Source organism: Dasypus novemcinctus, chromosome 23, assembly GCF_030445035.2.
Source record: "Dasypus novemcinctus isolate mDasNov1 chromosome 23, mDasNov1.1.hap2, whole genome shotgun sequence".
NCBI lineage: Eukaryota > Metazoa > Chordata > Mammalia > Cingulata > Dasypodidae > Dasypus > Dasypus novemcinctus.
In genome coordinates, this window is record NC_080695.1 from 23,453,813 (window position 1) to 23,479,023 (window position 25,211).

The 25,211-nt window shown below is 46.1% G+C and overlaps 1 protein-coding gene across 3 annotated transcripts in view; it reads right to left on the reverse strand.

Annotated features, from left to right (window-relative positions):
* Window positions 1-1,382: 1,382 nt before the first annotated feature.
* CALN1 (calneuron 1) overlaps window positions 1,383-25,211 on the reverse strand; it is a 556,564-nt gene continuing 532,735 nt past the window's right edge. For all 3 annotated transcript variants that reach the window (XM_071211181.1, XM_058285972.1, XM_071211182.1), the window contains 2 exons: window positions 19,929-20,085; window positions 1,383-8,912 (listed from right to left, as the gene is read on the reverse strand). In XM_071211181.1, coding sequence (XP_071067282.1) covers window positions 8,785-8,912; window positions 19,929-20,085 — 285 coding nt within the window. In that variant the 3' untranslated portion in view covers window positions 1,383-8,784. The remainder of the gene's footprint in view (window positions 8,913-19,928; window positions 20,086-25,211) is intronic.

Sequence of the window (25,211 nt, forward strand, 5' to 3'; positions counted from 1 at the left end):
GAAGCCGACCTCAGGCTAGCCTAGAGACCCCATGATTGGAGGCAACATGTCCTGGGTGGAGTGTAAGGTGGAGTGTAAATGGACCTGGAGACATGACATGGCCTCAGACCCTTGTGCCAGGCAAGGCACAATCTTTTGCTACTCAAATCTACACTACTTCCACTGGGTAGATCTTCCAGCTTCAGCAGGAGAGAGAATGACAGACACGGCTTTCTCTTGTGCACTTGGTTGTAACACAGATAAACATTTATCCAAAAGAAAGCCTTTGAAATTAATTTGCCACCAAAATTATGGAAACATCCAAGCAGGATTCAAAGGAGTGTCCAAATCTTCAGGGAGAGCTTTGCTTTATGTTGGGCATTATCCGGCTTCCAGCCAATATTGGGCAATGAGTCTTTGGGCTTCATGGTCATAATTTCTGTGTGTCAAGGGTCAGAGACTTGAGTCCTGTGGTCAGTGCCCTGTGGGCCATTTACCATACAGGAAACTCTCTGCTGAGGTGGGTAGGCCAGAAGAATGAATATTCATATAAAAGTCCTTAGCTATAATAAAATCAACTTTAAGACTCCCATCAGAGAGGATAAAATCTAAGTCATTATCTCACTGGAATTTGCCAGAGGCCTCCTTTAGTGAAGAGACAAACATGTGTTTTATGTCTAGAACACTATATTTTTAGAATTTTTACATTCTTAGGGATTTTACCTCATAAGTCACCTCTGAGAAGATGGATAATATGAAACTTTTAAAATAGGGTACCAGATCAGAGACCCCAGAAGATCTTACCCAACTGGAAACTCAGATTTTGGCACAAGTACAATCACTGGAAAGAACGTGAGAAAACAGTTTTGTGAAGTGAAGAAAATCTGAGATGCCTCATGGTGCTTAGAGATAGGAGGCCAGATTTGGCCAGGATCTAAACTAGTTCTTTAAACCATCACTTAAGTTTCTGGTACCCTCTGTTGACATGTACATAAGGAAATGGGTATTTTTTCTATACCCAAGAAGCTCAAATCATATTAAAAATTCTGAAAAGTTATGAAACGTCTGAATGTTAATGTTGGAAAGAAGTTGGCAAATGGAATCCCAAAAGGATGATGCTATTAGCTTGGTGACTGCAAAGTTTTCTTAATCACACCTCCTGCTCCCCAGCCAGAAGACGGTTTACATTTCTCACCATATGCTCCATAGTCAGCTTGTTTCCCCTTATGTCAATCATTTCCCTCCGAAGTCCCACCACACAAGCAGACCCCCTGGCTGCCTTCTCAGCTGTTGTGATGCTGGAGTTTCACCTGAACCGATCTGGTATTCTGTCAGGGACACGGGAATGAATTTAATGAGCCATATGCAAATCAAACCACAGATAATGAACTGAAGCTCTTGTCAAAAGAAAAAAGAAAGAGCTTTTATTTTTTTTCTATTGCATAAATAATGGTAAATTAGACTCTTTTTTTATACAGATTATATATTTACAGACAAGTTTGGTTAGAGAAAACATCTGGTAAATATGGCAGTCAGTTTTCCTTTATACACTAAGATAACATATTAATAATATATACTTCATTTGACCAGTAAGTTGCATGCCAGGTTAATTCATATTAAATTTACATTTTATATAAAGGTTTTCTTTTGACTAGTCTGCCGACTCTCTCATCACTTTTAATAGCAGAAATCATCAAGTAAGACTGAACGAAAAAATGGAAAGTGAATGAGGTAAACGGAAAGATTGGGGTCCACGGTTTCAGTCTTGGTGGCCCATTCTGGACGTGGGAGCTGCCAAGCTCATATCATCTTGGTCATGGGAGTCCTCAGCTGTGCTCCTATTGACTGGCACCCAGCATGTTGGTGGCAAGGAGTCCAGGCATTTGCGACTGTGCTTTGAGAAACCTCAGGTGTCTCAAATAATGGCTCCTAACTTCACGGTGACCGACCCCACCCCCTACCTGTTGCCTGACCAGACTTTCTGCATCTGCTTTCTCTCCAAGGTACATTGGCTAATCCTTGGAGAAAGGAGAAGAAAACCAAACCAAACCCCACTAAGATTCAGGGCACCCTGGAATCTGATTTTTTGGATAAGAAAGAAAGAATAGTCCTAGTTTTTCCCTGGAGAGAGCTGAGAGATGCTGGCTTGTGCAAATTTCCACCAGAAGCTGAGAGGGCGCTTTCCTGGCCAGTCTGGATCTATCCAGGGAAGAAGTGCAGGTTTGTTATAAAAACTGGGTGGGACTCAGTCTACTTCAGGAAGAGGGAAAGAGGACAAACACCCGGAGTTTCATATGGGCAGGGGCAGAAGGGCGGGAGAACTTTGTAGGTGCAACAGGGATTTTCTTACTGCCCCTAGTCATGATTGAACTGCCCTTGAAAGCAGGCACTTGTGTTCAGTGTCACTCGTCAGCCTTATAAAGGACAATTGCAGGCGGCTGGACTCTCTGGACTTTTAATCTATTTTCCTATCACCAGAGAGTGTCACTCTCTTCCTCCTGCAGTGTTACGAGTAATTTCAAACCACTGTCACATATACTGGAACTGCTGTTTCAGTGGCCAAAAAAAAAAAAAAAAGGTAAAGAAAAGAAATGACCGGAAATTGTGCTCCTTATTCAGTAGCTTCCAGTTAAGCTTTCTCAGACTGAGAAAAAGTATCTTTTCCTGGAATCTGGCTTTGTTTCCCCCTACTTATTCATTTATTCTGATTCATGTGATCTGCGGTGAAGCAAGCGGATCCCCTTAATTTTCATGTTGGCTAGGACAAGGACACAAAGCCCATCTTTGATGCTCCCTTGAATCAGCAAGACATTAGAAAGTCAACAAAACCCCCTGCCTGCAAGACATGACACTCTTGACATAAACCAATTTGCCTCATTTCATCCACAGACAATGGATACCAAAAGAGATGCGTTATCACAACTGCCTCTTGGGACTTGGGTTAAAAAAATAAACTGCCAGTCCCTAAAGCAATTCATCAGGGAAATAGGGACTTTCTCCATAGGGGACATCTATTCTGAATTGTTTCCAACAGAATGAGGTAATGGGGAGGCTCGTTCTGGTCATCTGGTCTACCTGCCCTCTCACTATAGAGGTGAGAAACCTGAGCCCAGGGAGGGCAGCCACTCAAAGTACCCCAGCTAGTGGGTGACAGAGGCACCTAAGGTCTTACCTCCAATGTCCTTCCCAGCAGAAGGTACTGACCACACTCTGGTTCTCTGTTCTGCTCTCCCTGCCTCAGTTCAACAGGTCTGACTCTGGACAAAGAGCCCTTGGGGAAGCATCTTGGGCTTGGCTGATGTTAACAGCCTCAAAGGAAAAGAGATCTGGCAGCCTCCTCTTGAAATTCGCAGAGCATATCATTTGGATCAGGTTGATGGGCAGCCCTGTGACACTCAATCCCCTGTATATTCCCAAAGTAGGCCAAATACACAGGGAAAATATTCAGAGACCAAAAAGCCAAATGCACAGGGAAAACATTTGGAGATCAGCAGCTGGAACCCTTTAAAATCTTTCTTTTTCTTTCTCAGGTCCATGGATATAGCCATATTCCAGTTGAGTTTTGTATTCTGTGGAATATTCCTTCCTAATTAGCCTGCTCTTCTATCCCACTGGAAAATTCCGGCCTCTGTATCTTTTTCACTTGGACAATAACTTCTAACAATGCGAGGAGCACTGTTTTGAAAAGCCAACCCATTGTGCCTGCGAAAAATAGTTGGATCAAGGCAATGGCCAGCATGAGTGGTGTGCTCAACTGATAGGCTACCCAAGGTATGGATAGTGGGCAGGGGGCTGGCAAGTCCTTTCCAGTTTCAGAGGACTACCTTTGTAAGACCGGCAAAACCAGACTCTCTGTGGCCATGCCAACTGAATCAAATGAATTTTGTCCTGAAGACATTTTGAACATTATTATGATGTCCTTTGAGAAACCAATATTTAGTAGAAACCATAGCTCTTAAAATGACCATGTGTATCAGCAGTGAGCATAAGATGCTAAGAGAATACTTGGCTGGTTTGTGTACTTGACCTTATTCCTCCAAACAAACTGTCTAGGGTAAGGGCAGTCCCCTGAGCAGCTTAGTCAAAGGAAGTGCAAAGCGCAGTTGAACAGTTCTGACATTTAAATTGTCATGGAGACAGGGCCATAAGAGGCCCATCCAAGGCCTCATCTGTTTTGCTGTCATTTTAAAGAATTCAAGTTGAAAAGCCTAGCTGCTGAATAATGCTTCTTTTCTATTTCTGATATATTTTTCCCTTCTGGGGGAGTTGAGCAATGGGGTGGTGTGGAAGGGTGGCTATGGCACAGCCTTTTGGTTACTGACTCTTAGTCCCATGAGGATATCACTGAAGAGGCCACCGAGAAAGTTCTGACCTGAGGTCATTCCAGACAGATGTTCTTCAGGGACACTCTGCAGTCTTCCTGGTAATACAGCTGAAAGGTACGTGCCAATGTCTAGATGCTTTGTCTCAGTTCATCAGGTATCATGGCCTTAGAGAAAAAGGGGCCCCACCTTGCAGTGGGATGGTGGACCCTTCCATATTTCAGCAGACCAGGGTGAATGACATGATCACTATGGGCCTTTAAAGAAATAGTCAGTGCAGTAAACACCCAATGGGGAGCAAGGACACAGGAAACAGGATTCCTTGGCACACATCCAAACAAGGCCAGGCCAGCCCAGCACGGGCAGCCATCCTCGGGGGGCTTGGCCTTAATCTGCTGGCCATTTTTATGTGGGCCCAGGCAGGCTGCTGGCCACAGGTTAAAAGCAAGGTGCAAAATTCTGATTTAGGACCTGAGTCTGAACTTAAGCCTAGTAGGAGGCATTTGGAAAAAAGATATATTTTTCTCTATCCAGTGCTTACATACATCATGTTATGATTCCATGGATGGAAGGTGGGGCAGGGCACTATTGTCAAAACGCCTCTTATTAGGTTCTAGCCCCAGAGTAGTGGACCAGTTGTCATGTGAGTGTTTGGGAGCGAGATGGGAGCAGTTGTCAAGAAAGAAAAGTTGTGATACAAATATTGTTCTCTGCAGATCAAACAAACCTAGAAACTTCTGAAGCCACCATGATGGCAGCTGCCTACGAACACATGGAAACCTTGGTTCACTTAAGTTCACATTGCTGGCTTCTGGGGAGCTGCTCAATAGAGAAAGAGATCTCTTAGAGATTAGAGCCTTAATGTATCTCTCCTCCCCCCCCCTTTCTTTGTTTCCAGGGGATATTTCTGCCTTTTCATCCAGATTCAGGAGTCCTAGCTCTGGGCCCTGGGAGCTGGGGATAGTGGCAGCGTAAGGAGGATACCACAGAGCTCACAGGGAGCTCCTGTTCTCCTGAGTAAATGGAAGGATCAGTTCACTCATGAGGAAAAGGCAGAGAAAGTATCCAGATTTTTTGAGGGCAGTTTTCCTTCCCAGCAGGATATGGGTGCAGGGAGTCAGGTTGCAATCCAGCAAACAGAACCGGAGTGTTCTTTAAGAAAATGTTCCCTATTTTTATGTGCCTTGGCAAACTCGGGGTGGAATGCAAAGGTTGTCATGGTGACATCCCCTTTTTTAAAAAAAAAACAGATTGATCACGTGGGACCCACACACGTTCTGGGAGTCTCGGCTAATAGTTCCGCTGCTGGGTCCTTTTGGGGGATTCTGTCTGCATGTGGAGTGAAGGGAGGCAGCTTCTTTGGGGGCCAAGGGACCAGTGTCTGCTCCCTATTGTCTCCCCAAGTCAAACGCCTTCCTGGGCATCACTGATGGCCTGAAGGACCCCTGTTCTTGCAGCAAGAACGAGCCAAGTTGGGTTTACCAATGCACTCTACCACTCCTGGCTGGCAGCACAGGGCCCTGACTCCTGAGCTCATTAGCTGGGAGGACAGAGGGAGACTGGGCTGCGCTGCTGCAGCAGCACCTCCGGCTGGAGCCACCCGGCACGCCTTGGGCATGGGGCACAGAGACCTTTTGGATCCCTCACCTGCGAAGTCAGAATCACCGAAGACAAGGATGCTGTCTAGCCCAGGGCCCTGGCAGAGCATTTCTCTTAGGATGGGGGCTGTTGGTCTGGGGACTCTGATCAGTCAGTATCTTAAATTGCATGACAAATTAGCCCACTGCCCGGACAGACCGTCAAAGCAAAGGAGCCAGGATGCAAGACATTTTCTCAGTTCCCAATGTCCGAGGAATGCCGGCAGCTCAGGGTTGCCTTCACATACTGTGTCCTTCAGTCCTCGGGTGTCCTTGTGAGGCAGGAGGTCGCTTCTAGGCCACCGAAGAGAGTTCTGTGGCTTCCGTCTTGCCCTCTCTCCCTAGCAACACCCACATTGGGTGCACCTCCTAGGTTTTCTCCCGCATAGGGCAGACTTGCTTCCTGGTCACTGAGAGAGAGGAAAAGGGTCCTCTTTAGGAAAGGATGCTGAGCCCTCTCTTGGAAACATGCTGCTGCCTCTCCGGAGCTCCTTCTAATTCCTACCCTTCCCCAGGAGCTAATCTCTCTTCCATCCTTCTGGGTCCCTATTCCCCAGTGTGAGGCAAAAAAAGTTTTGCAGAAAAGTAGCCTTTGGAGACATGCTCATTTCACACCAATCTCCTCACTCAGTGCCAGGGTCATTTAAGAATCGTCCCTGGGGTCTCTACACCCTGCATCCCCTCCCCAGGAGCACATAGTCTGGTTCAGGGGTCAGTGGGAGACAGGGAAGCATGTCCCTGCAGATCTGTTGTGCCCTCTCACCAAAGTCCAGCCAAGAGAGGCCAAATGCCAGGGGCCGCAGCCAACGGCAAAGCCGCCTGATGCTTTAGGGTTCTGCCTCTGGACCTGTTCTGGTTTAGGGTTCTGATCCTGAGGAGACTGGTGGGTCAGCCAAGGGGAGGAACAGAGGAGGTAGGCATGGGGTCGGCCAGGCAGGGGCAAGGTGGGCTCAGAGGAGAGCAGGTAGCTGCCTTCCAGGGAGGACGCCACGAGGTGCCGGGTGTTTCCAGGGAGGGATCCTCAAGACTCCTTGCACACTCCGTCGCTCCCACTTGCTCCATCCCCCACACTATGGCTCGAACCCTAGTTTTACTTGTGCTCATCATGAATAGTTGCACTTTCGCCCAGTGGGAAAGTCCTCCAGCTGCCTGCACGCTGTGAGAAGCCACTGGGGAGTGCTTGCAGAGGTGGGGAAGAAGGGATGCTGGGGGAAAGCTGGGAGAGGGCAGGCTGGAAGGTTCAGGAACACAAACCGCAGCAAAGAACCTACCCAAGCTGCATGGCGATAGAGAAGCTTCTGGAGTCTTGGATACTGGGATAAAGGGGAACCTGGAGAGGGGGAAGCTGGCAGCTTTAGGAGGCAATCAAAAGAAACAGGAGCAAGACAATTCCATTGCAGAAATAAAGACCTGAGCTTGAGAAAGTACAAAGGGGAATTTTACATCCAGAGATCACTGGCTAATCGGACTAGGCGAGTTTGAATGGATAGTGGTGGCTGATAGGGCATCTAGGAAAAGGCAGGAAATGACAGAATTGAAGAGGTGCTGAAAACAGACCATTGCATCCAGCTCCCTTCCCCAATGGAAGTATTCTGCAGGCAGGAGCAAATTACCTGTCGTGCTGCCTAGGTTTATTAACATCTTGTTTTTCTCTAGTGAAAATGAGTCAGTTGCAGAATCTGAATGTCAGAAGATGTTATGTAAAGTACAGGAGTTTGAGCTTTCCATCTTTCCGCTTTGGGTGGTATTTCTCTTTTTAACTGGGGAAGGCTAACTAACAAAGCATTCCACTAAGATAAAAAGATAAGCTGCCCCAGGTCCTTAACTTACAGAGGCCATCTGATGTGGAGATGTCCACCGCTCAGGACCATGGGGTGCCGGCTGCCAACACCTCTGCACCCAGTCTCAGCCCCTCTCCCCCACCTACCTCACCCCTCCCAAAAGAGGCTGGGATGAGTGCCGGAGGACAAGCTTCTCTCAGGAGCAAGGAATTAGGGAAGAATAATGTCATACACGAAGAAGCCAAATAGATACATCTGTCTAAGTGTCTGTTATAGATATGCCTATGTATAATGCTTCTTTGTTTCTTTTTTTAATTTTTTTAAATTTCTCTAATGGCAGCACAGGTGGCAAAGCTGGGAGGAAGGCTCTCTGCAGGTTCCAAAATGCTGGTGCGCAAAGGGCTCAAGGAACAGAAAGCCGAGTGCCAACGGAAACGGAGAGCTCCCCAACTCTGCCAACGAGAGTCCTGTACAAAAGGCAGTAAAAACGGAAGCGAGAGGGGGTGCAGCTGCAGGCCCACCGCCAGGCGCCGCACCCCGTTCAATGGCTTTCCCCTCACGCCTGGGTGTGTGTGTGTGTGTGTGTCCACTGGGTGGCCAAAGGAAGCCAGGGCACATGGAAACCCCACCTTCCTGGCAACCCAGAAGCCCGCCTCTTGGGGCTGAGGGTTGGCCCGGGCGGAAGTCTACTGATGGAACAATGGTGGGTGGAGATGGTTGCGAGCTCGCGCCTGTGTCTAGCTCTCTTACACCCCCGCCTTGGATTGCCGCTGAAATTCCGAGATGAAGATGAAGGGTCTTCAGAGTCGCTCGCCGTGGTTGAAGCCACCATTCGGAACTCCTGGTTATTTATTGCATTAGGAAACGAAACCATTAAAGCCTTGAATTCAGCCCTTGTGTGTCCCTGCCAAGGAGAGGAAGTTGAGCTGCAGTTCCCGTTGCGCTGCCACGCGGGGCTCTTTCCGGAAGGGTCCCGGCGTCCGTCCCGATCTGCTTGCGGGGAGGAGCAGGTGCGCCCGCAGGGCATGCACATGCGGGTGGGCCGGGCGGCCGCGGCGCGGGCCGCTACTCCATGCCGCTCCGCAGGATCTGGTTGGCGGCGATCAGCATGACGCTGATGATGAAGGCCATGGCGAAGGCGCAGATGAGGCTCTTGCGGACGCACGTCTGCCGGTTCTGCTTCTGGGAATGCACTGCGGGCGGGGGACGTGGGGAGAGAGAGGAGAGAAACGACACCGTGAGACGGTCTGCAGCGCGGCCTAAACCAGCCCGGGGGAGGCCCGGGGACGGGGACGGGCCGGCGCTGACTGCACCAAGGTCAGCAACTGGCCAGCCCGTCTTCAGGCAAGAGACGGCAAGAAAGTTCTGTAACCAAAACCATGACTGCTGCGACGCTCAGAGGAAGGAATACACGTGTAATAGATTAGAGGGACTTTCTGAGCAAGCCAATGGGAACACTTGGGAGGGAGGTGCATAAAAGGCATCGTCCAGTCACCGCCGTGTCCATTTCTGAGGGAAGTCCGGCTTTCCTTTCTCAGGTTGTCCGTGTGGTTAGAGAGAGGTTCAGTTGCTCCCCCGTGCTTTGGTGCCCAAACTTACCTTTCTCTGTATTGCTCTTGGGTGGCTGCTAGTCCAAAAATTACTCTAAACGACTTCTGGCACGATTCCAGACAGACACACCAGTGCTTCTCAGAGCAGGGGACCTGGGCCAGCGGTATTATCCACGTCCCTCATCCTCTGAATTAGAGATGCTGGGCCCGTGCTTAACGAACCCTCCAGGGGCTGCTGGTGCTGGCTGAAGTTTGAGGGCGCCGTGCTGGACAGGACCCTTAGCCCAGTGTGATCAGGGAGGGACAAACTGTCTGACTTTCCAGAGGCAGGATTTCCCTGCTGCCGGATCCTGGGGCTACGTTCCCTTAATCCTTCTTGGTAGAGCAGGTCTTGCTCCATTGGTTTTATAAGACCCACGAGAAACCAGGCATTGGGTCTCAATTAGAAATTTAAATGGGCCAGAAACAGAGGCCAGGCATTGCTTCTCAGCAAGGGAACCTGAGCTCTACTCCCATGTCAGAAATTCTTTGCCGTCTCCTTTCTCCCTCTCCCCTATACTTCCTCCCTCCACACCTTGCAGTGATCTCTCTACATGGTTTACCCCTCAGGTTACAGAAGATGCTTCTTTCCTGGACACAGGAAGTCACCTACACCAGTACTACTCCCCAGGCCAGCAGCATCTGCAATGCCTGGAGGTTTGTTACCAATGCAGATTCTCAGGTCCCGCTACAGAATTACTCAGTCAGAATCTCTGGGGTTGGAGGCTGGCAATCTGTGTTTTCATAGACTCTCCAGGTGATTCGGGAATTGTTAGGTCCCACCTGCAGAGTTTCTGATTCAGTCAGTCTGAGCTGTTGTTCAAGAATCTGCTAGAGTCTGAGTGGCTGGGGATCTGATGCATGCGTATATGCTGAGGATATCAGAGGCAGGGGGCACTGGGGAAGATGGTTCTTTAGAGTCAGATGCAAAGAAACGCAGTGACAGGAAGGAATGTTTTCAGAACAGCTTCCATGTTGAAAAGGGGTCCTTCCACTGACATTATACTCTACCTTTGCAAATAGCTACCAGCCCGGGGAAAGTGCTTTTCCTTTAGGCCAGAATAAAGGGGCAAAAAAAAAAAAAAATGAAATGCAAATTTCCTTTCAAATGACTCTCAGTGTCTTTCTCCAGGGAAGAGTATCGGTAAGAAGCAAAAGGCCGAGGCAGGGTCCACATGCCTTTAAAGAACTTCAGAAACATCCAATCTCAAGCTCTCTCCTCCTTGACATTCAGTGGCTCCTCCAAGCCCCTGGAAATAAACAGGGAAGAAGCTGGTGATGTTTCCAATGACACACAGAGCTTGTCAAGGGATTTCTAAAATGAGACCAGCCAGGAAGGTTTCTCCAGCAAACTACACTTCAGAGAGAGCCAGTTCCCCAGGGCCGGTCTCGCCTTCCTCACCAATACTTATTATTTCTGCCATCATCTCTTATGTCTCGTCCCGTTATCCTTAATTCTTCTGCTTCCCTTAGGCAAGTGAAGGTATTTGAGCTTCTCTTCTTTATTTGCTCACTGTGTTTGGGTCCGAGAGTCTTGAAAGAACTCCTGGAAGAAGACAATTTTGTTGGTGCAGAGATGGCTCTCCTCCCATGAGTGGGAAAATACAAAAAGATGTCAACCCTCAGGGAAAAAAGAAAGAGGTAGTTTAGGGAGGAAAGCAGTACCAGCTCATCACACTTTCTGAGGACTGGCTAATTTATTCTGGGTGGCTCGTCAGCATAAAATTGCTTCTGAAAGCTGTCATATAACTTTCCATCCTCAGGGCTCAGTATAAGGAAAAGAAAAATTTTATGATTGGACTGAGGCGGAGTTTTTGCTGCAGCTCTTCTTTGTGAAGGACACTCAGAAACCAAGGTTATGGCCACTGGATTATCCCCCAGGAGAGTGGCTGCAACTTTGATCTAAAAATCCTTCAAAGCAGCAGGACGGGAGAGATAAGAGAGCGAGGAAACTCCTGGAGAACTAATAGTTTGTACTTGAAGCTGTGCAAATCTGAATCCAGACCAGCGTCCTAGAAGGGAGAAGAGTTCCCAGCTCATCACTTGGTCTTGGGAGCTCTGAAACAGGTCAGCATTTGAGTCCGCAATTCAGATTGTGCCTCAGTGAGAACCGTTTCACATTCCATTTGAGGCCATCAGCAGTTGTGCAGCGAAGTCAAAGAACAATGTCTCTGGAATCGTGATTCTCCCCCAGGTTAGCTGTGTGACAGAGGGCAAGCTGATTTCTTTGGGCCTCAATTTCCTCATCCATAAAATGGAAGTAAGAAAGACCTACCTTGTTGTGAGGGTTGAATGAAATGTGAAGGGGTTCTGGAATATTGTTGTGTCCAACTAATGCTAAGTCCCGTTTGTCAGCCTTTTTAAAACTCCTGTTCACATGTTGAAGACTCACCTCAGAGGGTTAAGTACTGTGTTAAGTGCTGTTAGGTATTGTGTTAAGTGGTATTAAGTACTCTGTTAAGTGCTAGTAGGTACCATGTTAAGTGCTCTTAGGTACTGTGTTAAATGCTGTTAGGTACTAAGTGCTGTACATATATCATCTCAGACTGTGGAGTGGCTGCTTTCACAGCAACTGTTGGAGTTGGGTGTGGGTTATTCTCATTTGTTAGGTGAAGAGTGAGACTCCAAGAAGTGGAATTCAAGGTCATTTGATAAATGATGGAGATAGGATTTGAGCCCAGGTCTGACTCTAATACTGAGGTTCAAACTTCTGCGAACACTCTTCTGGATCTTCTGCTAGCAACAGGAAGTTCAGTGACCCAATGGAAATGCACTGCCAGTGTTTGATGTGGTTGATAGCAGAAGGCTACCCTGGCACCAACTAATGTGCTTGTTGATAATATTTCAGCCTTGTCTTTACCATGATTTATTTGTATTGCACTTTATTTTTGCATATTTATTCTTGAATCAGTGTTTCCCCAACAAGACTACAAGTCAGCCTGGGGTGAACTGTGAGGACAGACACCTGGCTTTTCCCCCTAACTGCCACCTTTGGAGCCCTGAGCAAGCAGCATTTCTGAGCCTCAGTTTCTTTCTCTGTAGAAGGAGCAGGCGATACCTGCTCTACCATCTCACAGGATTGTACTCTGCTCTACCATCTCACAGGATTGTTTCAAAGAACAAATGAGCAAATACAAGTGAAAGCTATGTAACAAGTTACTAGAGAAACGCAGGAGTTCATTCTTGTATCCCCTGAGGGCAGGAGAAAATGCCTGTGAGCTTTTCACATCTTCCCTGCAGCCTTTAGCACAGAGCTGAGCCTATAGCGCATGCTCACCAAATCTCTGCTCTGGTCCCTTGTCTCATTAATCCATCCTGAACTGCAGCTAGACTCACCTTTCTAAAGCAGTGCCTGTGCACTATTGCCTGGAGGAGCACAATCCAGCTCCACAGCTCAGCAGGTAAGCCCAAAAATTCCCGCCTCAGCCCCTGGACCACCCTCTCCCCTCCCCCATCAGCCTCTGCTTCAGCCAAGCAGGTCCCTACTTAAAACTCCACAGCAAGGTGCCATGCGCCCCCTGCTGGGGAGCTTTTTATCTTCCCTCTCTTTCTCCAGGACCTGTACAGCCCACACTACTTCTCCACGAGGTTGCTCCAGATATGCTCTCAAAGGGCCTGGACCATTTTGTTTATTTATTTTAAAGGATCAGTACTAATTTTTTTTTTAAATGGACAGTAAATGTTGAATGCACATACCATAAAATGCACACTTTTAAAGTGTACATTTCGGTGGTTTTTAGTATTTTCACAAGGTTTCACAACCATTGTCACTCTCTAATTCCAGAACATTTCATAACTCCAAAAAGAACCTTCATTCTCATTGGAAGTCATTTCCATTCCGCATCCCTGTGTCCCCCCCAACTGCCGCCCCTGACTACCACTGATCTACTTCCTGTTTCTATGGATTTACCTATTCTGGGCATTTTATATAAAATGCAATTTGTGGCCTCTTGTGTTTGGCTCCTTTTCACTTAGTATAATGTTTTCAAGGCTCATCCATGCAGTAGGATGTCTCAGAATTCATTCTTTTTCATGGCTGAACAATATTTCATTCTTTGGCTAGATCACATCTTGTTCATCCATTCATTAGTTGGTGGGCATCTGGATTGTTTCCACTTCGGGGCTATTATAAATCATGCTGTTCTGAGCGTTGGTACACAAGTTTTTCTGTGAACATATGTTTTCATTTCTCTTGGGTATGTGCCTGGAAGTGCAATTGCCAGTCAACATGGCAGCTCTATGTTCACCTTTTTGAGGTATGTGCTGTTCTGTAGATCTTACCGAACACTGAAAATGGCTAATGCCTTGGGCTCCTAGTGATCTTTTCTGTCTCCCCAATTCATCTCAAGCTTTTTTTACCAGCACAGAACTTGCACCCCAGTAGGAACCCAGGAAGTATCTGGGGATAATTGAGGCAGGTTGGCACAAAAGTAGGGTTTCCTGTTTTCTTGAAAGCTCGTTATCAAGCCCCTTGCACCGACAGTCTGGGTCTGTAAGCTCTAGATGACAGGCCATTTCTCTCACCTTCTTATTTCAACAGTGATGCAGGCAGCACACGTGGCTTTATTTTGCAAATGGTAGGCAGTGGCTTCTGGATTTTTTCCTGGATTCAGAGTCTACATTGACTTTGTCTTGACCAGCTGGTTAACCCTGGATTTGTTACCCTCTGGCTTCAATTTGGAAATTTAGGAGGCATAGTTCCCAAAGGAGGCTAACCAGAATCCTCCCAACTCTGATTTATCTGCCCCAATCTCAGACCTATACAATGGAGATTTCTGACAGAGGGGTTGGGACTCAGGCATGTTACAAAACAAAATGATGCAAAACTCAGCTCAGGTGATTCTCTGGATCAGCCAGGTCTGCCATGCTTGGGAGCTACTGCTCTGCTTTCCTTCCAAGTCTAAGATTCTATGATTCTGTGAAATCAGGTATTTCCATAGACTAACGAAGAGCTTCTGAAAGAGAATTTTCTATACATTGATACTACCAGAAACACACGGGCACCCAAGCAAGACCAGATGGAAGAGATGGAGGCTGTGGCCTCAAAGGAGTCACAGAACAGAGCGAGGTTGTGTGCTTTCTGACACTTTTGGCAGGAGGAAGAGGGGCCATCTCTACTTGTGGTATGGGGCTGGTCCCTTCTCCACCACAATATCTCACACTTAGCGTCTTGGAGTTGGTGGATGTCAGACAAGTGTGTCTTCCTTTGAGGGGCCTTGGTGGGGAGCCAGGCACCATTCGGGCTTTCTGGCAGCCCTTCTTCTTCATCTTCTCTGTGGCAGATCTGCACCTTCTGTCCAGTGTAATTCTCAGTCCAGGGCTTTACCTCTCCCACCAGACTGGCCCGACCTCTTGCACAGGAACTAAACCGCTTTGATCAGAGCCCCTTCTTGGGATGGAGATGGGTCCTGAGGAGGAGAATCAGTCCCCTTCTGAGATGCCTGCACCACATGGAAACCTGTCACCCTGTGGAGGAAGAGAGCCTGCCCAGGAAGGAAGCCAACAGAGAGGAAGAAGAGGGGAGAGAAGGGAGAGGGGAGGGAAAGTGAGAGAACAAGGGAGAGAGGGGAAGGAAAAGAGAGGGAACAAGGGGAGAGGGGAAGAGAGAGAAAGGACAGAGAGGAGGGAGAGAGAGTGTGCATGTGTGAGATAGCAGGGAGAAGAGGAGGGAGGGGGAAGGGAAGGAGGGAAAGAAAGAGGAGATCCGATACTTTAGCTCTCTGAGGCCAGGTGGTCCAAAGCTCATCCTTTTGAATCCCCCTATTATTTGATCTTTCTAGTTTAAAGAGCCCTGGATTGGGTTTTTGTCACTTGTTACCTGGTGAGTCTTGATGAAGACTCTCGGTAACTCCAATGTTGCCAATGGCTTACGATTGGGGTGATGTGTCAAGAGGAAGGCCCACATGCTGTCAATCTGGTCCCTACTCCATTCTTCAAAAATGGAAAGTTCCAACAATACCTACTCAGTGATGTCTCCAGGAAATAAGTAACAAGAAAAGAACTGGGGCAAGGGATGGACTGGCTAGGTTTACTTTGCTTTTTGTTTGCTTGTTTTGCACGCTCACTAATGCGTTAGGCATTTCATGATTCCCATTATCTGATGAAAAAAAATGACACTCTTAATATTTATGTAAGTGAATTATGAAAGTGAGCTAATACACAGCAGGGCAAGAGTTTAAGCCATGCCTGTCCCGAGCCCAGAGCAGAAGCTCTTAACCGTATGCATATTTATCAAAAACAGCTCTCCAGGTCTGTATCCTGCCTCTCAGAAGCTCCTCATGCCTCACCGTGGCTCCAGAAAACTTACCTACAGGTTTGCTGTGAAGGGTGCCCAAAGAGAAGAAAAATTCTCTTCTGTCCAAAGTCGCAAATCTCTTAGAAAACTGTCTCCTCTCTCACCACCTGCCGCTGACCTCAGTTTTACATTAACCTCCTACATCTACCCAAGGAGGACAGGTTTTATTTCAGGAAAGTCACAGCCCCAGGTGAGCTGGGAGCAGATGGTGCAGATGACAAACCATGCCCTTTTGGATGGGCACGAAATACCCATCGGCTGGGTGGCGGGCAGGTCTTAACCCCTGAGTGAACATTTGACAGCCTGACAGGAGGAATGCTGTGACTTCAGCAGGGACAGAGACCTTGGATTTGGCCACCAGATTCTCTCTGACCTGGAATGAACCCAGAGATTTTTGAATCTAGATATGACCATTCGTGTCCAATCTTTGCATTAGACAGATGAGGAGAATAAGGTTGAGAGAGATGAACTAATGTTCCCAAGGCTAACACCTCCAGGTGGCACAGAGCTGGGAAGAGAACCCACATGTTGACCTTCCAGGGGCGCCCCACCCATCTTGACATTCGTTTCTCTTGTCCAAAACACCGAGGAACTGAAAGGCACTGAACGGCTCTGTTGTATCTTTCACAGAAACTATTTATTCTCCACTTGATGATTTCGCTTTACTTCCTTTTCCCATGCATGTTGTCAGAATGTCTAGAAAAATCTGACAGCTGGTATTCCATTTATGGACAACACTTGGGGGATGTGTCTTGAAAGGGCTCACACACAGATCTGGCTTCACTTCTATTCAGGTTTCAAATATATGATTTCGTTGGCAACAAAGTAGAAAATGACAAAGTATGATGAACCGCTGCCAGGTAAGGGCCCTTGGACACGCCTTGGCCCAGGTAGATGGCAGGGCTTTGGCAGGGGGACCTGGGTTCAAACCCTCACTCTCCATTTGACTCTGGACAAATTACTTCCCTTTGCTGGGGCTCAGTTTCCTCATCTGTAATGTAGGGGCAACATAAGCCATCTCTCAGGCCTGTGCCAAAGAGTCAATACAATGTGTCAGCAAATGCACAAAAAAAGCACTTTACGCAGGGACTGGCGGTCAGCAGGTAGGATGGACAGTTTTCTTCCATCCCTTTCCTCCTGGATTGAATCAGTGTGGGTGAAGCTGTGAAAATATTGGAGGCAGGCACTGTCAAACTTCATAGATGGTCTAATTTGTCATAAGAGTACTTAATCAGGATCAGGTGACAGGCAGACAGATCATTTAACCACGAGACTATTCAATGCCATTTATATCAGCAACTGGAACCAAATAATAAAAGTACAAATTTATCTCCCCATGTCACTGAGCTTATGGTCTCCCAAATAAAATATCTTGTGATGAAAAGTGGACAAGCGGAGGCAAAACATCTTCATGCTCTTGTTTTTAGCATGGGGGGGGGTGACTGGGGATTGTAGGTAGAGTCGACCCAGTTAGGGCCCCATTTGCTTTTCCCGATAATCAAAACATGAATACTGACCCGATACCTCTGAGCACATCGAGCTCCTGAGGATCTGGCTCTGAAGAGTCTCCTTCCCCTCTTGCACCTTTACATTTTCCTTGCTCATCAATTCCTTCTTCTCAAACCAAGAAGGACAGGATTTCCAGCCCCACGGATGGCCCAGCTGGGGGCGGAGAACCCAGAGTTAAGGGTGAGCTAATCAGCATGGTTGCAGATTTGCTGGAGCAAGAGGGAAGAGTTTCCTGGGATGCAGGGAAGCCTGGCGTGAGGTGAAAAGCCTCCTTATCTCTGCCTTTCTCCCTGTCTTTTTTGGGGTTATGAGAAAGTTTTGATTTGAAAAGAAAGGAGTAGCAGAGCTGGAAAGAAATCAAGGAAACCACTTTGTTCCTTTCTAATTAGACTCTGGGACTTCCCAAGATTTGGACAAGCTGGCAGGGTGGGTGGGGGGGTTCCACGATGTGGTGGGAGCATGGCTGACATGGTGAGACCAGGCCCGTAGTCGGGCGAGGGGCGGGTGGGGGTAGCAAGGAGGTGACAGTCTGGGAGGACAGGGACAGGAAGGGCTCGAAGCTGAGAGGAGGCTGAGGAGGTTTGGGAGACAGAGCAGTGCAACCATGCAATCCAATTGTGAGTGAAGAGGGGGAGCTGCAAAAGGCTTGACTGGCCCCTGTTTGTGGGGAGCACCTGGGATGTCGTGAGGAGGCTGGGCTCAGCGGCATGGTCTCGTGTGGGTCTTTCGGAGCCTGTGTTCTCATCTCTTTCTAGGTTTTCTTCCGTCCCTTTCCTGAACGAGGAGAGGACCATGGGCATTAAATACATTATTGATGAGCCAGAGCTTTGATCACATCCAAGACTGGAAAAATCTTAAACCTAAACACAAACCAATGGGCTTGTGTTAGGGGCCAATTAGTGCTGGCATACTATTTTTTTCAAAAAAAAAAAATTTCTCTGACACGAAAATATGCAAAAGGGGTTATATAATTCAAGGTCATGAAGCTCATGCAAGAAAGCAATGTGCTAATTACTAAATACTGTTTCTGTCATTAAATGAGGTGGTGAATTTAAAGGACTTAGCACAGTGCCTGACATTTGTTAATTACCCCCCAAATGGTAGCTATTGCCAATACATACTAATCACTAATGCCAATCCAGTGGATGTCTATTTGGAAACTCCTTTGGAAATCATTTATTTTCTTCATATATGAGCTTTTGATAATAAAAACGTATTGCTTAGAGTTCAGATGACTTCCCTGTGCAGTCTGATCTTTTCCCAAATTGCTCAGATTTGTGACATTTCTCTAAATAAAATGCTGATCCACAAACAAATGTTCTTGTGGAATATGAATTGCCCAGCTATGCTTTACTCTCCCACCCATCTCAAGAATGTTCACTGACATTGGCGGGGGTGGGGGGTAAAGTCCCAATGCCTTCATTGTTTGGGCACCAAGTCTGGAAGCTAAGAATGAGACACAATGGGGGGTGGGGTGGCGGTCCCTGTCGTCCTCACACAAAGCCAGTCCCCTTGCATGTCCTGCTGGAAATGACATTGGCCGTGACAAACCTGCCTTTGCATGCTCTGTGTGGCTCTAATTCCAAATCAAGCTCGGGTGTCACAAACAGGGAGGCCAAGGCTGTATCTAGCCCACGACTGTGTTTTGCTTGGTGAACTCTGCATAGCTGAAAGTTTTAAATTGGAATGTCCTTCTTAAATTTAGAATGCCTTTAGAAGGAATGTCTTTTCAAATTCTCTAGGTTACTCCAGTCTCCACTGCATGCCGATGTAGCCCAAACTGGGCAGGGCTAATGGAAGCCCAAGTATGAATTAGCAAGTGTGGCCACTTAGGCCAGCTCTGTCCCCAGTAGCTGCCACAGAGCCTGACTAGTTCTAACGCCGCAGCTCCAAGATCAGGCAATTAGAAGTTCCACTGGTGTCTATATGACAGCTTACCAACTGTGTATATCAATTTGTTTAAATGTTCAGAAAAAAAAAAGAAAAAGAAAAAATAGATTAACCTCTTTAAGAAATCTCAGCTTTGAGCAAATTAGAAATTGCTGGTAGCCTGCTACAGTGTTTTAATGTAATAAAAAAAAAATCTCTATATCAGAACTGTTAAAGCAGCTCTTATTTTCAAAGTTTGAAGGAGGGATGAAGTTATTCAGCTTTCCAGGAACTCTACTCATTAAGGGAAAAGATGGATTTTTAAAATTTTTTACTTTTCTTTCATAACTCAACAAAAATAGCCTCTCCTGATCTCCTTTTTGGTTCCAAGAGAAGCTTATTTCTTCAATAACTACTTGATTCGATTCATGAAAGGCCCCTGTTCCTAGGCTGTTTGTGCCAGTGCCTTTGGAGAGCCTTGAGATTATCCAATTCCCAAGCATCCTCTGAAGTGGGTGTAATTACCCTGATGCTTATAGATGAAGAAACACACTTGGAGATGGTTGACCCCTGGCCCAAGGTCACGCAGCCAGCAATGCACTTGATCCAAGTTTGCTGACAGCCTAAACAGACTCTTTCCACAACCCCAGACAACATCTCGAAGCCACTCGTCCAATACAGACCTCAGAGACTCATTGGAGGAACAACAGGGTCCACGAGAACCTGCAAAAACGCAGTTTGGGGGAAAAAGAAACAGAAAACAACAACAACAACAACAAACCACTGCATCTTTGCTAAAAGGGCCTTCCAACCCAAGTCCTGGACTTTTGGCTTCAGTACAAGGTCACTGCCACCCGGGAGACTATAAGCACATTTTTCATACAGAGAGAGTATGAAGGGATTGGCCTACCCAAGAGCAGGCAGAAAGAAGAGCAGTGGCACTCTACCTCCTTCAAACTCTGTTTGACAGTTCCCTGCAGTCTCGTTCAGGCTCTCCTCCTCATTGATGATGATGTTCTCGATGTCCTTCATCGTTAAGTGGTCCCGGAAGGCGTGATAGAGAATGTGCTTCAATTCTTCCAGCGTTATCCTTTGCATGTCAAACTGTGGGGATAAGGAAGAGTGAGCACGCGAGGCACAGCGCTCAGCTTGGGGCATGACTGGCAAGCCCCAGCGTTCCTCTATGCAAACTTGCCTCAGCTTTTCAGGATATTAGATGAGCAGTTTCTCATCATGTTCAGCTCTGAGCATACTTGTGAACTTGCAGGGGCTTATAGGAAATACATGAGTGGCACAAATCCCCCTCAATTTAGAGTCTTGGAGAAAAGATGCCACCTGCTAGCTTGATTTCCGACTCATCCAGCCATCTGCTGTCAACCCTCCACATCCCATGTACTTTGGAGTTGTGTCACACTTTATACAATGCATATGTTTCTAAGATTTTTATAAATCTACCAAGGAGCCAGCAATTCCCATCTTACTTCAAGCCTGTATATTGTTCTAACAGGATAAAATGCAAACTCAAAGCCATTTGGGGGAGAAAGAGCAGCTGAAAGAGTAGAATTTCCAACTCTGACCTGCCCCTCCTGGGAAGGTCCTTCCCCCAACTCTGTTTATATTAGTTTGGTCACGTGGCTTTCTTGGCTGATGAAATGAGAGCAGAAGTCACGTATGCCACTTTCAAGGGAAAACTTCATGAGCCACTGTGTGGTTCTAGCATTTGTTCTTTTCCCTCTGTCCCAAGAACAGCACGCCTAAGATAGGGGCTGCTCCTTCTGCCTTGATCCCAGAAGGGAGACAATGGGGAGCAGACCTTGTCCACAAAAGACAAGTAATGGGAGTGAGAGACACCTTTGTTGCTAGTAGCCTGCCTGGAGATTTTGAGATGTTTGCTCCTACGGCATAACTTGGCCTGGGCGAGCCATAAACTAGAATTTAGAAGTGGGAGGCTACCATAACAAAAGTTCTAAAATATGATGTATTAGTTTTAGGTGTGGCAAGGGAAAATGAGAAAACTGTTCTTAGAGGCTGGAAAGATGGAAATCTGTGTTATGCAGTAGCAGAACATTTGGTAAAACTGTTGTCTGCAATAAAGAGGGGTTTTAGGTAAAAAAAAAAAAAGGAGGGGACACCATGCTCTGGTTACAACTTGTTGTATTGACAGGGTACAAAGAAAGAGATGAGCTCAGTTGGTTTGCAATCTGGGAATGAGAACAACCCAGAAATTCTGAGTCTCACAGGGTTGAAAGATACAATTGTTTCTCATCTCCATCCTATAAAAGATAAAAAAGAAATGCTTTAAATAACAATTCAGGCCTATTAAAACAAATCAAATTGTCCCTTGTTATAATCTCTAACTATGTTAAGTGGCCCTCTCTGGAAGTCTATTAAGTTTAGAGAGAGGCATGTCTCAAAAACTATTGTTGGTTTGGTCATTAGCATAAACAGACTGGAATCACATGGATAAAAATATGACTAAGTTTTTGAGAAAGCTGTACTTACCAAGAACCAACAGCCTTGGATTGAAAGAGTCACTATGACTGCTTGAAATTTAAAATGATCTTTGGTATGCCAACCTTCTAAGGGCAGAAATAAATCCTATAAGTTACATAGGTCCCAAGAAGGGCAGCTTTTCCTATGCCTTTACGGAGCATAGGAGAATAAAGTCCAAGGAGAATAAAGGCGTTTCTAGGCAATGACACTGAGAACCATGAAGACTAATGCAATCTAGCACCATTTCCAGGGAGTGAATGAGGATCTAATCAAGGAATAGTCCTCATCCCCAAGGTCTGTCCAACAGAGTTTCAAAATTGCTATGAGTCCCCAACTGCTCCTTCTGCCATATTTTGCTTCCTGGGTGGGGTTAATTTACCATAACCCCCTTCCAACACTGAAGATTGATAGTGTGTGTTTGGCTGGGGAGTAATTTGTCTTTTTAGTTCAAATGTCTCCAGATTAAGAGGAGCCACACCTGAAATTTGTGCATATTATGAGATTCTGGATCTTGAGTCTGATGTCGTTAATTGGATGGGAATTTTGGGGTGTCCCCTTGGGAAGGAGCTGAGTATATTGTGTGGGGAGGGAAGAGAATATTTATAGTCTCAAGTATGGGGTGCAGTTAGTATTATTTCCAATTATCCGCTTCTCTTTCCTGTGACAGGATTATGTCTGTCTGCCGTTGACATTAGAATTTGGCCAAAGAAGTGACAGTGAAAGTGATGTATGTTACGTCCAGCCAGAAGCTTTGAAAGCCATTGTGTCTTCTGCCATTTCTCTTCCTTCCATCCCCAAAGCACTTACACCACATAAGGGCTGCTCCTTCGTCCTAAATCCTGGGATCATGCCTAGAGCAGCCCTATAGGCAGTCCACAAAGGCCATGAACTTTGAGCAAGAAACACACTTGTTGTTAGCACTAAGATTTTGGGATTCCTGCAGTATAATTTAGCCAAGAAGGAATACAGAAATCGATGTTATTGATCAGTCTGGACTATGATGAAAGAATGTTCTGGACATTTTTTCTTTTACCGCTTTCTTTGTAAAGTTATTCCTACCTGGCTTTAAGTATGTACCTTGCTAACAAATTAAACTGAGTTACTGAAACTTGCTGGAACATCTAAATGACTCAAGTTCAAAGCCATTTATAAGAGTAAGAGCAACTGAAGAGGAGGTAGAAAGTGGATTTGTTTTCTGCGTTACATTTTATTGACAATGAGAAGTGAATTTTGAGATACCTGAAGGGCTGAGCCATGGTATAATCTCCCTTTAGATTTCATATGGGTTTAGATTTTGAAACTATAGGCGGGAAAACCAGTTTGTGGAGATGCTATAACCACTGACTACAGCTGATTTACTTGTAATTTATGTTAACCGAGGGATTTATAGCATTGCTATAAGCAGATGCCTTCCTTGCCTCTTACTTATAGCCAGTTTGTTTAGTTTATTTCTATTCCTTGACTTATCTTATGTTAACTGAGCAATTCTGTGTTGTATCCTGTAACCAAATACTTACCCCAGCTGACTTTTGTCTGTTTTCAAGGGCTTCTCGGGACACTTGCATACTTCCTATTGACCATAATGGAAACATAACCAAGCCATACCTACATCTCCACCTCCCTTTCTTTAAATCCCTTTAGAACCCTAAGCTCACTGGGGCTCCTATCTCCATGCCATTCCACCTTGAGTTAAAGCTCTTTCTTTTTTCCAAATCCCCATATCATGGCATGACTTCTGTGTGCATCAGGCAGTGAGACCTTGCTCAGTAACAGCTTCTTAGGGGTTTAGATTTCAAATGGTTGTTAGCCTGGGTACAGGGAGGTGGCTGGCAAAACTCATGGTGTAGGTGTTGGGACCTCTTGCCATGGGCAGAGATGAAGATTGAAAAGATCAAAGAGACTTAATGAGAAAATGAGTAGGCAGTTCCTGGAAGACCAATCAAAGGGCCGGAGTGCCTGGGAAAATCCAGACCAGCTGAGAGTTTAGAAATGAGGAAAAAGAATTGGCTTGTGACTGTGAGAAGGAAAGGAAAGCTGTAGATTCCAGAAATCTATAGTTTTCCTTTTTTTCTGCTCCCTGGGTCATGTTTAAATATCAGGATACTAAAATCTAAACAGAATCAGTTGGATAGCATTCCATATGTTTTCTAAGTTATAGAACAGATTTGTCTCTTGAAAATTGGAAAGAAATTACCACAAAACAATATGGGCACAATGCCAATAAGTATTTTTTTCTGTTAATTATCAGTTCATTTAGCTTTTTTCATTTTTCTTGAGTCAATTTTGGAAGTTTGTATTTTTCCAGAAAACCAACCACAAGATTTTCATTCTTATTAGCACGTACCTTTAATGCATAGCAGTTGCACAATTTAAAATTTCCCTTGATATTTGTTATATTCCATTTGTCATTTGTAATTCTATTTGTTTTTCCCCCTGTGTTTGATTTTGTCATTTTACTCTGTTTTTAGCAGATCGTGGTTAGAGAATGCAAATCATCTATCTTCTATTTTTAGAACTTAAGGAATTTTCCACTATGGTGTAATCTCTGTAGGGTCAATTATACAAATATATTTATCTTTTAAGTTATGTTAGATAACAGTATAATTGTACTCTGTGTCTTCTGTAACCTTATTTTTATGGACTTCTTGATTTGTCAGAGACAATGAGTAATAAAGTCTCTGTAGAGAATTGTATTTCCATAAATTGTTCTTGTAGTCATAATGTTGTTTTAATGAGACTATTGTTTTGTGCAAACATTTTTATATACTAATTCGGCAAATGGTTATAGAGGAAGACTATGTGCCAAACACTTGATGGGACTATAAGGGTAAATAAAACATAGATCCTGCTCTCAGAGGACAAGCATGGTGTCTGCTATGACACGGGAGGCATTGGATGCTCTGGGAACATCTGGGAAGGGGGTTGGGCCATGGAAGCATTCCTGGAGCACGTGTGCAATCTAAGACCTACAGGAAAAAGAGGCAGCGTTTGCCAGGTGAGTAGGGCTGGGTGTGGGGGTAGGAGGGCAAGAAGAATGAGGGAGAAGGGCATGGAAGCCAAAGGGGACCATCATCCCAAAGCCTAAGAGGTGTGGAAGCTTGACATGGTCATTGAACGCCAATGCGCTGAGCTCTTCTGAATACCATGAGCAGTCAAGAAGAGGTGGTAGGAGATGAAATGAGAGCTGTGGTGGAGGGCTCATCAATACAAGCCTTGCAGATCTGGGGATGAGTTCCGTTTTATATTTTGGGCATAGTGGGGTACCCACAAAGGTTTTTCATCAGAGAAATGACTCTGTCAAGTTTGCTGGGACAAGGGCAGGCCCACCCGAAAGGAAGCTATTGCAACAGACAGGTCTCGAGACCATGGTGGACCGTGAGGACAGAGAGAATTCAAGGGCCACATAGGAGACAGGTCAACCAGATGGATGGTTCATTGTGTGTGTGTGGGGGGGTGGCAGAGAGTGAACCACCTGGGATGCCATCTGGGCTTTATCTTGGGGGAGGTGCAGGCATAGGTGACTTGCTTCAGGGTTCCTGAGGTGAAGGCCCATGGAACTGTGCAGGAGGCAGTAGGATGATTTGCATGCAGATGATAATAGAAGATACCCCCTGGCAAGAGTGGGCAGTGTGAAAAGGCCCTAAGCAAGGCGTTTGGAGGATGAGCTGAGTGGGCAGCTTTCTTTACCGAATGGGCAGGGGATGCCTTTTAGCAATGTACACAGTCATTCCTCAAGA